General features: G+C 46.5%; 1 protein-coding gene across 1 annotated transcript in view; it reads right to left on the bottom strand.

Moving 5' to 3' along the window:
• The window catches only part of cdh8 (cadherin 8), a gene marked incomplete at both ends in the record, with an annotated part of 216,287 nt that extends 208,798 nt beyond the window's left edge, over positions 1 to 7,489 (bottom strand). The window contains 2 exons of the mRNA XM_080432908.1: positions 6,530 to 6,635; positions 7,374 to 7,489. Of these exons, the coding sequence (XP_080289034.1) occupies positions 6,530 to 6,635; positions 7,374 to 7,489 (222 nt within the window). The remainder of the gene's footprint in view (positions 1 to 6,529; positions 6,636 to 7,373) is intronic.
• Positions 7,490 to 17,716: the final 10,227 nt, after the last annotated feature.

Genomic DNA, 17,716 nt, shown 5'->3' with positions numbered 1-17,716 from the left:
CATGGCCAGTGTCACAGGGCACATTGTCCCCTCAAGGTCAAAGGTCAGTGGTGGAAAGTAATTAAGTACAGTACATTTACTCAATTACAGTATACGTTTGAGGCTACTTGTACTTTAGATGAGTAGGCCTACAGTATGTCCTTTTTTTCCCAATACTTTATACTTCTGCTGCGCTACAGTACATCTCAGACGCAAATTATGCCTTGCACGGCTTCCTCTGCCATTGGTGTATGAATGTGTGTGTTAATGGGTGATATATTCTGATAGTACTCATTGCTATAGAGTGTTTGTTCAGTAAAAGGAGTCTCCCATGTCTCTCCAGCTCTTAACACATTAACCGCCAAGAACGTAGTCCTACGGTCCGTTAAATCCAACTGTTAAGCGCCGAGACCGTAGCCCTACGGTCCACTGTCTTTTCGCGCTAAAAATTTCCGGGTGCACTTTCGGAATTTTTTTTATCCACTTCCGTTTCCGGTTTGATGACCGGAAACGGAATTATTTGGGATCCGGTTTTGACGATCACGTCCGCCCTCGTTCTACAGACGAAACTGAAACTCGATTCTCTTCCTGTAGTTTTTTCTCCTCGCATTTCACTGTTTAACGTAATCCGCTCTAACTACAACATGGATACCCCGTTTGACACGTGGTTTTCACTGGGAGATACAGTGGGATGTCGCGGATGTAAACAGACCGTGTACGGCTCAATCTTAAGGATTTTAACAAGATCTATGGCGACATGAAAAAAACAAAAAGACAACAAAAACACCTTGGCACTGGTGAGTACATTATGAGATTAACCTCTGGCGGTCGATGTGTTAATAAAACTGAAAATACATTTTGTCACCTACCTGAAAATGTACTTTATTCTGTTTACTAAAGAGCTGGAGAGACCGCTGTGACCAAACAAACGATTACAATGATTACTATCAGAATATAGTACTTTAACCTTTTTAACCAAAAAAAATACCAAAAAATATCACTTACCCTACCTTTAAGTAAACAGAGTCTTCCTTATGGAATTGCTACTTTTATTAAGTAAAAAAAAACAAAAAAAACATCACCATCAATTAAGATGATTAGGGACAGTGCCACCTCAGCGTCACGGCCAGTGTCAGGGCATGCTGTCCCCCTCAAGGTCAAAGGTCATATATGTGGGTAATTTGGGGAAGAATCAAGCGGCTCATATAATGTCACACTGTCGCTGTGTCTTCATCAGTGGGAGTGACACGGTGACAAACTGAGAACCCATCCAAGCATTGGAATGAAATGGGTTTGAACTTTGGCGAGGTTCCACCGCCATGCAGGCTGGGTGTCAGGCTGGAGAAGAGGCACTGAGCCCTGTTGTCATGACAGTCTAGGCCAGCGGTTCTCAACCTGTGGGCCGAGGGCCCACTGGTAGGCCGTGAGGATACTGCAAGTGGACCCCCAATTAATTGACAAAACACTAAGATTTTAATTTGATTTTTTAATAATATAAAATAATAAAAAAAAATTGTACGTTTTCTTTAAAACATTTTTTATTTTGATACCGATAAATAGATATGGTAGTATGCTACGTTGATTCCATGGATCCAGTGTTAATTTTGGCAGCTAATTTAGATATAGATTTAGTCACCAGGAGACTTGTGACTTTTTTTGTGTTTTATTTTTCCCATAAAATTACGACAAGACATTAATTCTAGGCCCAAAACCAAAGAGGACAAACAGTACTGAACTCACATCAAAACTCAACTAACCAAAGTGACACATGAGGGGAACTAGAGGTTACGAATGTAACCCCGGTTTTAGTAGGTTCGGAGTTTACTACTCACTATGGGATATCAGCGCCCTCAGGCGATGAGACAGAGCAACACACACGCTCCCGGCGCCAATACTGATTGGCTAAGGGTATGTCACGAGTCCGGAAGGACCCGGGAGTATAAAGCTCCCCCGTGACGTAGGCTCTTCCTCTTAACATTCTCCTCTCTGCATGCCAAATGCGCACAGAAAGGGGTGTCTGGTGAGTAGTAAACTCCGAACCTACTAAAACCGGGGTTACATTCGTAACCTCTAGTTTTACCACGGTTCTCCGTTTACTACTCACTATGGGATTCATAAACCCCCCTTGAGGTAATGAGCCACACAACCCTGACAACCCTGCACGCCCCTCAGCCCCTAGGTCACGTCCCCCCGGACGTGACCTAAGAACCCCAGGCCATAGGTCCACGACCTCATGACCCCTGGGCGCCCTGGGGTGCGGGATAGATAATAAGAGTAGGCCCTGACAGACTCTAGAGTCTGCCTTATTCTCTAACAGGCAGACACAGTCCGCCTCATAATAATGAGGAGCAGGGCCCTTATTCCCCAAGACACAGCCCTGCTGGTCCCAAGGAAACCTAAAGAGGAAGTTGAAGATAAGGAGAAAGCCCCAAGCCTACTCCCTATCCTCCACTGACCTGGAGGCAGCAGCCACACCCAGGACAGCGTGCGCCACTGATGACGCCGCCACGTCCAGACTGTAAAAGGCCGCAAAAGTCGATGGTGACGACCAATTTGCAGCCGCACAAATCTCCTGGATCGAAGCTCCCTTGTAGAGAGCCCAGGACGTAGCCATGCCTCTAGTAGAGTGGGCCCTCAGACCCCCCGGGACTGGGACACCACTGCTCACATAAGCCAGCTTAATGGCATCTCGGATCCATCTAGAAAGCGTCGCTTTGGTGACCGCCTTCCTCTGAACCCCCACGCCAAAAGAGACAAAGAGTTGTGTCGATGAGCGATTGGCCGCCGTCCTCTGGCAATAGAGCTTCAAGGCTCTCACCGGGCAGAGGCAATGTAACCGCCTGTCCTCCGCCGAAGCGAAGGGAGGTGGATGAAAAGCTACCAATTCAACCGGATCCGGGGCCACCACCCCGGTCTTTGTAACGAACGCCAGGTTTGGTTTAAGCAAAACCCTCCTGTCGTTGTTCAGAAAACTCATGCACTCCGGGCTCACCGAGAGCGCATGCAAGTCACTGACCCGTTTAGCCGTAGACAGGGCCACCAAAAGGACCGTTTTGAGACTAATGACCTTTAGATCCATAGACTCAAAAGGCTCGAACGGGTGACGGCACAGTGCATCCAGCACCACCGTCAAATCCCAGACTGGGAACAGTGGCCTGTTGACTGGTCTAGCTCTTCTGGCGCCGTTCATAAACCGGCGCACGAAGTTATGCTGACCCACCGTCTTGCCATCGTCGAAACCTAGGTGGCAAGCCGAAATGGCAGCCAAATACACTTTCACTGTCGAGAAGGATAAACCTTGACTTAGCCTTCCCTGTAGAAAGGTAAGAATGCTGCCCACCGGGGCCTGGACAGCCACCACCACTGGTGACTGCTCCAGACACCAAGATGCGAACATATTCCATCTGACCTCATAAGCTTCCCTTGTGGACATGGCCCTCGCGCCCTGGATGGTAGCCACCACGTCAGGGGGGAGGCCACATGAAGTCAAATTCGCCCTCTCACGGGCCAAACCCAAAGGTCTAGGTCCCGAGGGCGCTCGTGGAACAGCTCGTTCCCTCCCTGCCTCACCAGGTCTGCTATGGGAGGGAGGGCCAGAGGCGCATCGTAAAGGAGCGGAGCTATCTCCGACCTCCACGTGCCCCACGCCGGAGCCACCAGCAACACCGACAACCCCTGGAGCCTGACCCTCTCCAAGGTGGGGAGGATCAACTCCATTGGCGGGAAGGCATAAAGCAGTTCGCTCGGCCAACTGTGTGCCAAGGCGTCCATGCCCATGGAATGGTCCCCCCTCTTCACTGAGAAGAACCGAGAACACTTCGCGTTCTCTTCGGAGGCAAACAAATCGACCTGGGGGCGACCGAATCTGTGCCAGATATCCTTCGCCACTCTCGGGTGGAGTGACCATTCCCCGTACCGGAGACCGCCCCTGGACAGCAGGTCCGCTCCGTGGTTCAGGAGGCCCGGTACATGAGACGCCCGTATGGACGCGAGCCGTGACTCGCACCAAAGCGTCATCTCGCGTGCTAGACCATCCAACACCAGGGAGGTCAAGCCTCCCTGCTTGTTGATAAAACACATGGTTGTCGTATTGTCCGTTCTGACCGTGACATGACAACCCAAGATCCGTGCCTCGAAATGTTTCAGAGCGAGGAAAACCGCCAGCAGTTCCAGGTAGTTGATGTGAGCCGACCGTTGTATCGGATCCCACACTCCCCTGGTCCATCTGCCCTCGTGGACGGCTCCCCACCCGGTCAAACTGGCGTCCGTGGTGATGACCTTCCACGAAATCACAGCTCCTATACTGACCCCCTGGGACAGAAAGGCTGCTTGTGACCATGGTCTGAGTGCCTCCACACACCATGGAGACACCATCACAAGCCGACGGCCTGAGGTGGGTGGGATCCGAAGGGCCCTCAGCCACCTCTGAGCGGGTCTCATGTAGAGCCTGCCTAAACGGATTAAGTGAATGGCTGAGGCCATGAGACCTACTGCTTGCATGCATTGTTTGTAAGTAACTTCCCGCCCCGGGCGGAAAGATCTCACACAAGCTAAAACGCTGTCTATCCTCTCCTTGGATAGACGTGCCCTGAGCGTGTTCGAGTCCAGCGAGATCCCCAAGAAGGTGGCCCGCTGGGACGGAACCAAAACGCTCTTCTTGACGTTGATTGTGAAACCCAGTGACGTCAGATGGGAGATGGCCATGGCCGTGTGCCGCGCCACCTCCTCCTCCGAGCCTGCGGCTATCAACCAGTCGTCGATGTAGGTCGACAGACGGATTCCCTGTCTCCGTAGTGGAGCAATGGCCGCGTTGGTACACTTCACAAACACCCGTGGGCTCAACGACATACCAAAAGGGAGAACCATGTACTCGTACACTTCCCCTTCGAAGCCGAAGCGCAGGAACTTTCTGTGCGGGGGGTAAATTGGAATGTGGAAGTAAGCATCTTTCAAATCGATGCTCGTCCACCAGTCGCCCTGACGCACCGTGCGTAATAACTTCACGGTCGTTAGCATTTGAAAATGAAAAACCCGCAGGAACCTGTTGAGTCCCTTCAGATTCAAAATGGGTCTTACGCCCCCCCCTTTCTTTTTCACCAGAAAATATTCCGAATAGAACCCCAGACGGTTCTGATCCGGAGATAATTTCGTTATCGCGCCCTTGTCCAGAAGGGAGGCTACTTCCTCTCTCAAGGTCTTGGCCGCTTGGCCCGACGCTCGGGTGTACAATACCTTGTCTGTCATGGGCGGCTTCCTGGCAAACTGCAGTCTGTAACCCTTGCGAACGGTGCGCAGCACCCAAGGGCACGGCTTGCAAAGTTTCCATTGATCCAAGCATTGAGCGAGAGGATTGTCGCTGGATGCTGCCGTCGCTAGTTTCACTGGTCGTGAAACCGTTACCATGGGAACCGGAGACGCTAAAACTCTGTTCAGCGGAGCTACAGCTGTGGAGCTCGCTAGAGACAAAGGAGGTCGCGTCGATCCTGACGTTCTGCGTGTAGAGATCACGTGACCTAGTGCGGAAGTGTTCCGCACTATTCTCTCGTTGTCTACAAGGTCCGCCGCCATCTTGTCTAGGGCCCTTGGCCTGACTAAAGGAAGCGACGGAGCCACCTCTACTGAAAGAGGCACTCTGTCGCCCTCCAGAGGTTGGCGTGACTCGGTGCACGGCAGACTGTAAATATTGGGGTGACCCTCGACCCGCGCCGCCATTTTGCAAACCTTCCTTCCCACAGTGGGCCTCTGGCGCCCTCTGCTGGATGGATGGTAGAAATGGAAATTTTGGCGTGACCCTTGTACATTGGCGTTTGGAATTAGCAATGGGTTTATTACCTTTGTCTTGTTCATAGCATGCACAATATTCATCCCAGCAGCGCTTGGACAGTCTCCAAAGGGACTGACCAAGCGCTGTGGGCTTATGGGTGGAGGGCATTGATATGGAGGGGCCCCCCCAAGGGGGGTCCCTCCGCATCGCCGCTCTGAGACGGGTGAAATGATGAGAGGTTTTGTAAATTTCAGAACATTTATTGGAACCACATTTTGCACACAAACACCCTGGCAAACAACATTCTGACAATACAATACGGCAGAGGCCTGGCTCTGTAACATTGTCACTTTTTGTCTTTTGTTTCTCAAGTCCGTCGGGGCCATGAAAAGGCAACGTCTCTTTCCCGAGGTGACCAGGGGGGCTAATCCCCCCCCACTCCGTCCGTGTGGATGTGGGGGGGGCAGCCGAACAACCGGTAACACCGGGGGGCAAATGTCAAACATGCTGCCCGCGACCACGTCCTCTCCCGCCGCGTCGTGTGGGTCGGGGGGAAGAAGGAGGGGGGGAACGGGGGTCTTTGCGACGGACGTCGCCGGCTCCCAGCGACATGGGCCCTTCCACTCTGGATGGACGGGCCGAGGAGTTGCGGGAGCTGCCGCTGGTGCTGGGTTGGCGAGATGAGGAGAGTCTCCCCCGTATGGCAGACCTCTCCTGGCGGGGTCTGCCTGGGTGGGGAGGCTTCGGGGCCAAAAGACCCGCCGCTGCCTCTTTCCGGGCCCTCGCCGACTCCGTGGAGTCCTTTAGGTACTTCTCTGCTCCGCAGAAGAGATTACCTGCTTTGAGTGGAAGGGCCAGCAGCTTTTTCTTCGCGTCAATTTTCTGCGCGTCTCTTGTGAAGGTGGCGAGGTCGAGCCACCGCACCCTCTCTATGGTCGCGCAGTCGTCCAACACCCGGCCGGTCCAGTTGATGGCGTGCTGGGTGCAGGAAATGGTGAGCTGGTTAAGGCGATGCAGCTCCTTAGCGTCATCGCCCCATTTCGTCTTCAGCTCCGCTAGTCGCACGGCAGAGGAGCCCTGGAGGATGGTAACGGCGTTGAGGGTCTTTGCGACCTGTCCAGCCGCGGCGTAGGTCTTTTTCAACGCCGCGGAGGATTTTCTCATTTCCTCGTTATAAAAGGACGGTGTGGCGCCCCCAAGCACCACCGTACCTGGTTGCATGTCCTCCAGTCCTTCCGCCAACACAGGGTCCATCGGAGGGACTTCGATCAGCCCCAGTTCCCTGGCGGAGATCAGGTCGATGGGGAAAGCTAGCTTTTGTGGGTCTTGGTGATCCCCCCAGGAGCTCACCAAGGCCGTCTGGAACCCCATCGCTTCAGGGAGCTTCTTGGACTCCACCACCCGTGTTGGTGGAGCCTCCAAGCCCTGGAAGCCTGCTGCGAGAGCGGTGGCGTTGCGGCTCTCTACGGGCTGCACCAACCCGCACCTGGCGATAGCCCGTTTGAATACCGCCGTTACTGGTTCGGTGACCTCTTCGACGACCACTTCGATGGTTTCGGGGTTTCCGCCATCCCCCTCGGCGCTCGCCATGGACACCTCCTGGACCTCCTGGTATGACGCGAGGTCCAACTCGTCCTCCAGCTCCTCGAAGGCCAGCTCCTCCTCGCTATCGGCCAACGAGGCAGCCCAGTCGTAGCGTCGGTGGGGGGAGGTGGAGGAGCTGCTGGTTAGCTGCGGCGGCGACATGTGTACAGCGGCAGCGACGGAAGGCGGCGTCTCCGCCGCTGGCCGCTTTACCTTCGGCGTCGGCACCGGTGGGGGTCCCATGAGTGTCTTCTCGGGCGGCACTCCTGGGGTCCCTGTGCTGGTGGTGACGGACGCCATGCCTGGATCGCTCCTGACCCAGCCGACCAGGGTCTCTACCCTGGCAAGCCGGGCGTCGAGCTGCTGGCTGGTGAAGGACGCGCACGCTGGGCACTCGTCCCTCTCGCCCTGGCGTTCCTTGGCGGTGAGGGCATGGTCGACCCCACAGCAGTAAATGCAGACACGGTGGGGGTCGTCTGCGGCGACGAGGAGGTCGCAGCTCGGTCGTCCGCAGGTCCTCGGTGGTTCCATCCTGGTCTGGAACACAGCGGTCTAAACTTTGGCTAGTAGCACCTTAGCCTAGCTGCTACTAGTAGCCTAGTCGCTGAATGAATGAAAAACGCAAACCGGCGTTTTCAAATGCCAGACAAAGGAAGAAACTGAGAGGATAGATAAATAAATAATAAAATAAGTTCCGGGAGAGAACTTTTAGCAAGGTTTTCCCGTGGGGAAATACTCCGTATTCCCGCGTTGGGTTAGGTTGAAATTTTCTTGCTTCCTTGTGTGTGAATTTCTGCGCATTCGCTTGCAGAGTGGAGAAAAGAGGAAGAGCCTACGTCACGGGGGAGCTTTATACTCCCGGGTCCTTCCGGACTCGTGACATACCCTTAGCCAATCAGTATTGGCGCCGGGAGCGTGTGTGTTGCTCTGTCTCATCGCCTGAGGGCGCTGATATCCCATAGTGAGTAGTAAACGGAGAACCGTGGTAAAACCTACAGTATATAGTGGGTGATAAAACCACTCTGAACATAAAGGGTAAGACAAAGAATAACATTTAAACAGACTACACATAGCTACAACATAATCCACAACAGCACTAACGCATATTAATAAAACATTGCATACAACTGAAATACCAAAATACATTTCTTCACAATTGTAGTAATACATTCAAACTCATAATAAACCCCTGCCCCTCCCCATATGCACAGGGAACATGGTGCAGTCCAATTACTAATCAGCTCCTCATAAGCACCTGTGAAGCAGCTGGTCCTTTCCAATGCCAGCCATCTAAACTTCAGCACTCCTCCAAACTGATAACTCAAAATATAACTTAATGGATGTTCACTCCAGTCTGTAACTTCATCACCAAACTTGCAATAAACAGTGTGTTATTTAACCGGTTGTGTGTGGTCCTTTATGTTTGCAGAATGTAGCTTGCTGAAAATAAATATAAACTAAATTAATAAACGGAAAAAGACAAGTGTCTACCATGTTTTACCAACTTTGTGTGTCTGCTGGTGTGGCCATCACAATCACATGGTGGCCATCACACTCTTTTGGAATTGATGATGTCATGTACTGTATATTATTGTGACCGAAAGCCATACAGATATGCTGTTCCCTGTTACAACTCACTACCTTCAACGGCAGACACAACAGAACATACAAACTAGTAGATTCACATCAGCATTCAATTCCAGAGCAGTCACTGTCTGAACATGTCGGGCCATTGGGTCCCAAAATGACAGCTATAGCACAACAACTTGAATCGCATTAGTACACAAATCATACGACACAAGCAGCAGCAGCAGAAAAAAAAAGAAAAAGATTCCTACCTTGAGCCATCTTCTACTTGTGATGGCCAGGGTCAAACTTTGGAACCCATGGATAGAGAGATAGCGCCTCCCTCTCTCTAGTTCATCCGTGGATGAGCCCTCCAGCGGCGTCTCCATCTGGCTATATATACATCTGGCTAGCTCGCCAGTACTTTCCTCCCCTGCTGGGAGCTCCCGGTGTCAATGGCAATGACCGACCAGCCCCATTCTCACGACTGCCATCTTCTCACTCACCCTTGGTAGCCCCCCCATGCACATGCTTGTTTGTAACATGTTCATCCTGGTTGATATTTATTACTGCACATAGCATTCTGGTGTAGCACAGTGGCCAGGGAGGGGCTTCTGTAGAGCATGCTTCAGGGTCCAGCATTTACAGCTGTATATAGAGAACTGACTCTACAGAACTGCAGAAGAAGCTGAGCTTAATATGGTTGGGGGTTGGACTTCCACACTCTGGGCCATGCGATTCAGAGCGCTCCATGCAAGCGAAGGTGTCTGCAACACCCCTGCCAGGATGTCAAACTCCACTGTTGCCGTCATCACCTTGGCTCTTGTACTGTACCTTCTTCTTCTTCTTCTTCTATAAATGGTAAATGGTGCATTTATATAGTGCTTTTATCCAAAGCGCTTTGCATAGATAGATTGTGCATTACATTCACCCGTTCACACACACATTCATACACCGATGGCGGAGGAAACCATGCAAGGCACCAACCTGCTCATCGGGAGCAATTAGGGGTTCAGCGTCTTGCTCAAGGACACTTCAACTCTGGGAACCTCGCAGTTCCCATCCGGCCGCTCTACCGGCCACTATACCCCTGAGCCACTGCCGCCCCCAGTGGCTCAGGGGTGAGCCACTGAGCTGACATTGAGCTAGATATCCAGCTCAATGTCATGCAGCCACACCCTCGTCGCAGGTCCCACATCAAAAAGGCTGGCCTCCGATGGTGGTCTATACAGGGGGACAGGTGGTGATTATGTGGTCGGCAGTCTGCTCAAGCTCCCCGCACTCGCATGCTGCGCTGTCTTCCAGGCTCCACTTCTTCATAGATGTTTTGAAGCAGCCAAACCCCCGTAAGCAGTCGGTTCAGCAGGGTGCATTGCCGGCGTGGCAGGTCTTCTCCTTTGATGCCGTCTCCTGGGTCCCAGATGTAGCGGTGACAACATGTGGGCACAGCTGACTCCCACTCCCGCTTCCAGGATAACGCCATCCATGCCTTTCTACACAGGTCCTCAGGGATAGAACTGAGCATATTTTTTGCCGCCTTGTTGTATGGGTGGTGGGACTTGAGTCTGTTTAGAGACATCGCTGTCGTAATAGTCCGGCAGCTAAGCGCAATATGTTGAAGGAATCGTGCACTTTACGATGCAAGCATAACATTTGCCACACTGTAAGAGCATGCCCTTTAGAACCATTTTTGGCTTTAGGGCCATCACAGATATGTCCCGTGGTAACCATGAAAATGACTTGGGGAAAAAAGGATCTTTATTTCAGTGCCTTATCCTACATTTTCGAGGGTGGGGAATACAGTGGTACTATTTACATGCTAGCAGCTACCTAACTACATATACAGTATCTGGCATCCAGGTAACTATAACAGTAAAACATGTAATATTAGTGAAATTATTTTTTGGATCTCACTATTAGGCTACTCACGAGACTGTGACTGGTGAGGGTGGCCATTGCGGTGGTCAGTAATTTGGCCACCCTGGCCACCACGTCATTTAAATTAACGAATATTTTATGTTTTTACTGTTATTTTGTTACATGGATGCTGTATGTAGTTAGCTGCTAGCATGTTGTAAATAGTACCACTATATTCCCCACAATTGAAATTTTAGGATTAGCCACTGGACTCAAGATCCTAGGTGGTCTAGATTAGAACAGTGGTTCTCAACCTGGGGGTCGCCAAATAATTTTAGAGGGGTCGCTTTTTTGATTGTGCTCAAAGATTATATATTTTTTTTAATACAGATTTGTTAATATTTCAGTGAAAGCCACGATACAAAATATTTATTAAGTAGGTACACATTGAGAGAGCGAGGAAGTGTCTATGTGGCACTGCATGGTCACAATGAGACAGACACTGGCTCTGCGCTCCCTGCAGCACAGGGGAGATTTACTCTTCCCTTTGCCACATAAACTTGCTCCATGAAAGTTTAAGAACATTTCATATGACAACAGTGCAAAGTTAATCTATGTAAGAGTAACAGTCGCAATACATGAAACGGTGGCTCTCAACAGCCTGTGGACGGTGCATGGAACAGTGTGGTGGATGCATCTCGCTGTTACTAAGATACTAAGATTCATAAAAAATATCACACACCTAACACCCCACAAGTATTGTCAACTTAAGCTGCAAGTGAGAAACTCACAGTGGGCAAGTTGAGGCACAGCTGTTTACAAAGTGGGGGGAAATAAATTCATTAGCCCCAATGTGTCTGAGGTTGTGACACACAAAAGCATAAAGTCTGAGTGTTTCAACTTAAGAGGCGGAACTGCAGGGAACACACACGTGTTTGTGCAGCGAGTGCATACGCACGTGCGTTTGTTCAGTATGTGTATTTTGTTAGAATGGTGAGTCATGAAGGAGGGGGGTCGCGAGCCATGGGTGGCCAAGTCTCGCCAAGTTCGCCAGCCAAAAAGGTTGCACCACTATTCTCGAACCTGACTTACTGATAAAATAAGAGCAGTTGGCTGCCATGGTTACCACAAGACAAATCTGTGATGGCCCTATAGCCAAAAATCTTTCTCAGGGCTTGCTCTAACAAATTTCATGCTTGTATTGTAAAGTGCGTGATTATTCGCTTAGCCGCTGGACTACAAAGATTTCACACATAATATCCACTGCTAAGTGATGTCTCTTCCTTACAAGTATTCTCTCTTATTTTTATTTTATTGAGAAAACTCTATAGTAGTTTGATATTGTGGTTTTGTTATTTGATTATCTATATTTTGTAACTGCAATTTGTGGGAGCTTGCACGGAAAATCATTCCACCCGCTCTTTCATACCTGTTAGACGTGTGATGTGACAAACTTGAAGTTGAAGTTTGAAGATGAGTGTAATTGGTTTATTTCTGTCTCACATATCAATGTTCCTCTCCAGTGAGATGAGACAGGAGGTGAAATCTCAGACTTTGCTTTTTACTTCGCTTCAGGAAATGGCTGAGAAACAGTTTATTGCACTGAATTGCCTCTCCTCATATTCCCCCTTTTGACCGAATATGATAGGGGAGGGTAGGGGGGGAGGAGTAGGGGAGGAAGAAAGAAAATGGAGGAGCCTATTACAGACCGACAGATATATGGCTTTGGCTGATATATCGGCCATTATTCGTCTTTTTTGGATCGGTATCTGTAACCACTTTAAACCTGGCGTCCCTTTTGTCATAGACGTCATAGACGTACATTTTCAACCGTTTTCAAAACCTTAGTTGATCTACAAGCTCACACCAGATAGTGTCATTCTGATGTGTTGTAAGTGGCTATTTTTAAAATATTTTGAACAGGGATTAAAGTGGCGCTTTTTTTAATGAATAAATAATAATTTTGTCCATTCTGTATGGTAGAGTATGTTAATACAATATAACTTATAGAATTGGGATGGTTGTACTTTGTCTCCCTGCTTTGCTATTGAGACATTTAGATCGTGTCAAAGGTCATGTCTCACCTAGACACAGGATCTGACACAAGATGAAATGTATCTACAGTATTAGCGAGGTAGAAGAGGCAGCTTTAGGTGGGTAAATAAAATAAAGCTGTATTCATGTGTATTTTATACTTACTTGTTTGTTTTTGTATCATATAATTAAAGTTAAATGTTCTTTTCATAAATGTATGCATAATACATTTTTTAATCAAAAGTATGTGTCATTTTTATTCATGTAAGCTTTTTCTAAATGATTTCAACTCACTTTTCCCCCACTTTTTAATAAAATATGGGTTAAAACATGGATAATCGGTGGTCTAGGATTTTCCAAATTCGCGAACGACATCTGACCCAAAATTCTGAGATGGAACTGATTTCAATCCTTTTGTCCAGTGTTTTCAAAGTGAGGTCTGGGGACCTAGCTACATTAGTTTAACCACTTTAACCCCACAGCAGTTATTTGAAAAAAGCTGATCTACAAGCTTCACAACATGTTGCGATGCAATGCATTGTGAAGCTTGTAGATCTGCTATTTAAAAAAAATCAAACCCTAACCCTTGACAAAATATTATGTTTTTTAATTAATATTTTGGAAACATTTAAACAACATAAATCGTGGATGGAGTTCCCTCGTGCAAAATATTTTCAGATGAGGTTCCGTGGCCAAATACATGTAAATGTGGGGTCGATCCTTGATATGCTTTTGTCCAAACAGCTGCACACAATGCTGTCCTCCTGCTCTGTGCTGCTCACCCCTCCCTCTCCTGCACCGTTCTCTTTGCTGTGCCCTGGTTGTAGCAGACAGAGTGGCAGTAATCCCCATGCCAGGACCATGTGTGTGTCCTGCAGAGGTGTAAAGCAGTTCATTTACTCTGTACTTAAGTACGATTAATTTGTGAGGTACTTTTACTTTACTTATTTTGACCACAACCATATTTTGACCACAATGCAGAGGCAAATATTGTGCTTTACTTACAGTACTTACTCCACTACAATTATTTGCTTTAGTTGATAGTTACTCTTGATTTAATGATTTAGATTATCAATACAAAACACAATTTTATACTTTGGCTATTATACTTTTACTTTGGAACTGTATTATAACTGTGCGTAATAATAATAATTGTAATAATAATAATTATTATTATTACAATAATAATAATAAAAATAATAGTAATAGTAATAGTAATAGTAATAGTAATAGTAATAGTAATAGTAATAATAATAATAATCATAATAGTAATTGTAATTGTAATAGTAATAGTAATAGTAATAATAATAATAATAATAATAATAATAATAATAATAATAATAATAATAACAACAACAATAATAATAATATTAATATGGGTAATAATAATAATAATAATTATTATTATTATTATTACATTTATTATTATAATAATAATACTTTGGTCTCACTCCTGTGTGTGTACTTTTGTCACTGTATGTTTGCACATAACACAGTATGTGAAATTTGTCCTATGCATTTCTCCATCCAATAACTACTAGGAGCAGTGAAGGCTATTCGCGGATGTATATATTTTGATGCCAATACTTTTGTACTTTTAATCAAGTAACATTTTTAATACAGGCCTTTTACATAATAGTATTGCTACTTTTACTTATAGGTAAAGGAATCTGCACCACTGTCCAGTGGTGGAAAGTAACTAAGTACATGTACTCAAGTACTGTACTTAAGTACACTTTTTAGGTATTTGTACTTTACTTGAGTATTTCCGATTTCCAATACTTCTACTTCTACTCTACATCTCAGAGGCAAATTGTACTTTTACTCCACCACAATTATTTGAAAACTAGTTACTTTGTAGATTTTGATTGTTATTACAAAACATACATTAACCAATTCAGCCCTATATACATTTCGGCCATTTGAAAATAGCCGATCTACAAGTTTGACGCATTGTGAACTTGTAGATCTGCTATTTTCAAAATATTTTATACATTTGAAAACTTGTGAACTGGGACATTCTACATAACGAGTACTCTCTACTTTGGTACTTTAAGTACATTTTGATACGAATACTGTACTTTTACTCAAGTAAATTCTGAATTTCGGACTTTTACTTGTAACAGAGTATTTCTACATTGCAATATTGATACATTTACTTAAGTACAAAAAAAAATTAAGGGACTTTTTCCACCACTGCCACACTGTCCCCTGTACCGTTCGTTCTCTTTGCTGTGCCCTGGTTGCAGCAGACAGCGTGGCAGTAATCCCTGTGCCAGGCCGCCGGGACGTGGACAATGTGTGTGCCCTGCTAGTCTCCGGTGGGTTCCAAGTAAAGGCCATCACTCTCTCTAATTAGCCCGTCTCTTTTGGGCTGTGACTAAAATCACCTCTGTGGCTCCTTCCAACGTTGGATCACACCTAATTTTAATTAGACCCTTTGGAATATTAGCCAGGGTCTTTGTTCCGCTTTCTCTCATTAACACATTGAATGCCAATCGCGTAGATCTACGCGAACCTATTTAAAGCCGCAGCGTGCCAGTCGCGTAGATCTACGCGAACCGCCGATTCCCATGTTAATCGCCCAAGGTGCACTTTCCGAATTTTTTTGATCCATTTCCGTTTCCGGTTTTCGGTCGGAAACGGAATTATTCGGGTTCCGGTTTTTTCGATCGTATCCGCTTCCTGTCTGGGATCCTGTTTAAAACTCGATTTTCTCGGTTTGTTGTTTTTCTCCTCGCTGATCACTGTTTAGCGTGTATCGGCTGTAGCTTCAAGATGGCGGCTCGCATTTGGAAACTGTTTTCGCTGGACGTTTCTCACGGATCCGCTGTGTGTTTAGAACCAAATGAACGCGCACTTTTAACTTATTTAGCGAGGTCTGTGGCGACATGATAAAAACAAAAAAACAACAATAAAACGCTGGCACTGGTGAGTACATTATGAGATTAAACTCTGGCATGGAATGTGTTAAGGAGCCAGACAAATGAGTCTTTAAATTCTCTTATACATTCCTCCTGTCCTTCCATTCCTCTCTCTCTCTCTCTCTCTCTCTCTCTCTCTCTCTCTCTCTCTCTCTCTCTCTCTCTCTCTCTCTCTTTTGTCTCTACCAGTGGTGGAAAGTATGTTTACTTGAGTAAACACATCGAGTGCAACAGGGTACAGCCGTAGAAGGCACAATGAGGACCCGGATGTAAACAAAAGGTGTCTGAGCGATGATATGGTCTAACGACTGGAACAATAAAATGGACCTTTTTCTCAAGATCCCATAATTGGGGCGGATGTCAGTTTCTTTTGTCACATCCGTCCATTCCCTTTTAAAGGGTCTTGGGATCATTCCTAAGTTGCGTTAGAGCGCCCCTTGTGGAAAATAAAAAGATATTTAAAAAAAAACGTATACAGTATATACGTTTTTGGCACTCAACGATTGGATTTCAAAAAACGTATAGACGTTTTTGGCACTCAATGTGTTAAGTACTTTTTGAGTAATTTCTAAATTTCAATTGAGCAAAGCATTAATATTAAAAAGAAAATGTACGTTGTAATTTCTACTTTTAGGTATTTTTAAAGCATGCAGACTACTCCAGTACTTTAACTCAAGCACAAATGTAACTGAGCAACTTTCACTTGTAGTTGAGTCACATTTGTCCAGGAGTAGGCCTACTTTGACTCAAGTAAGTACTCCCACTGGTCTCTCTTTTGGTTCCTCTGCCCTTGTTTTTTTATTTTATCTACAATATACAATACAACTTAATAATTTAGCAGAAGCTCTTATCGAGAGCTACTTACAAAGCACAAGAGAGAGAGCAAAATGCATGAACCCTAGTCAACAAATAACAGGGTCAATCGTTATTTAAGTGGAGGGCAAAGAAAAACAATTAAGTGCTACAAAGTAACCACGGATACCAGGTAAACACCAAACCTAGATCTGGTCACAGTTCTCCCACAGTTCTGCTCAGGCTCACCACGGAAAATCTGGACAATACAATCAGATAGACAGACACTCTGTGACAAAATAAATTACACAGTCCTCATTAAAAGGTCTGCATTTACATAGTGCCTTTTTTATATTCACCAACTCACACAGACGGTGGAGGCAACCGCGTTGTGGATCGGCTATTTTTGGCGAAGATACTTAATGTTGAGCAGTGGTTCTCAAATTGGGGTCCAGGGACCCCCAGAGTTCCTTTAGGGGAGTCCAAAGGGTCCCTTTCAGGTCTGTAACTATGTATATCATTTGTACAACAGTTTGCAAACAGTGCAAAAGTACAACTAAGCAAGCAATGTTGAAAGGATAACACAAAAAAAAATGTATTCAATTCATAATCACGATAGACAAGAAACATATAATAGACATATAATACATGGGGGGGGGGGGGATTACTCTCTGGTGGCAAGCTAGAAGACTTATCTAGGTCCCGTTGTGTATTGTGGACAGGTGGTGGTTTTGAATGAAGATAGGCACCAGGTGGTAGGGTGTTCCACATTTTGGTGGCAAAATAGCATTGGGGGTCCTTGAAATGAAAAGGTTTGAGAACCACTGGTGTAGAGTGAAAGCAGGAGAGGGCCTAATACAGCCCTGTGGGACTCCGGTAAGAATATAGGGTCTAAGTGGTTAAATGTATAACTAGGCTTTCTGTGTAAGTAATCTCTTGGTGGCTCATAAAAGACTGTACAGAAGGAATACAATTCTATGCATTGTGTGACTATGCTTCATTTTGTATGGCAATTTGTGAGCAAAATGTGAAATTATCGAACCAAGAGATTGTTGAAGCTTACATTAAGCCTAAGAACACGTTTTTTGTTAAAGGATATTAGAATGTATTAGAATATATAATAAGTGTTTGCAACAGGGAATACTGTGCAAATCTCATACTGCTCTTACATCGTGTTTGAGTTTGAATTTTTATGTGGACCTCTTTTAGCCAATGG

This window comes from Gymnoscopelus braueri (genome assembly GCF_963280865.1).
Source record: "Gymnoscopelus braueri genome assembly, chromosome: 1".
Lineage (NCBI taxonomy): Eukaryota > Metazoa > Chordata > Actinopteri > Myctophiformes > Myctophidae > Gymnoscopelus > Gymnoscopelus braueri.
Note: the sequence above shows the minus strand (reverse complement) of the source record. Positions and strands in the feature narration are given on the sequence as shown.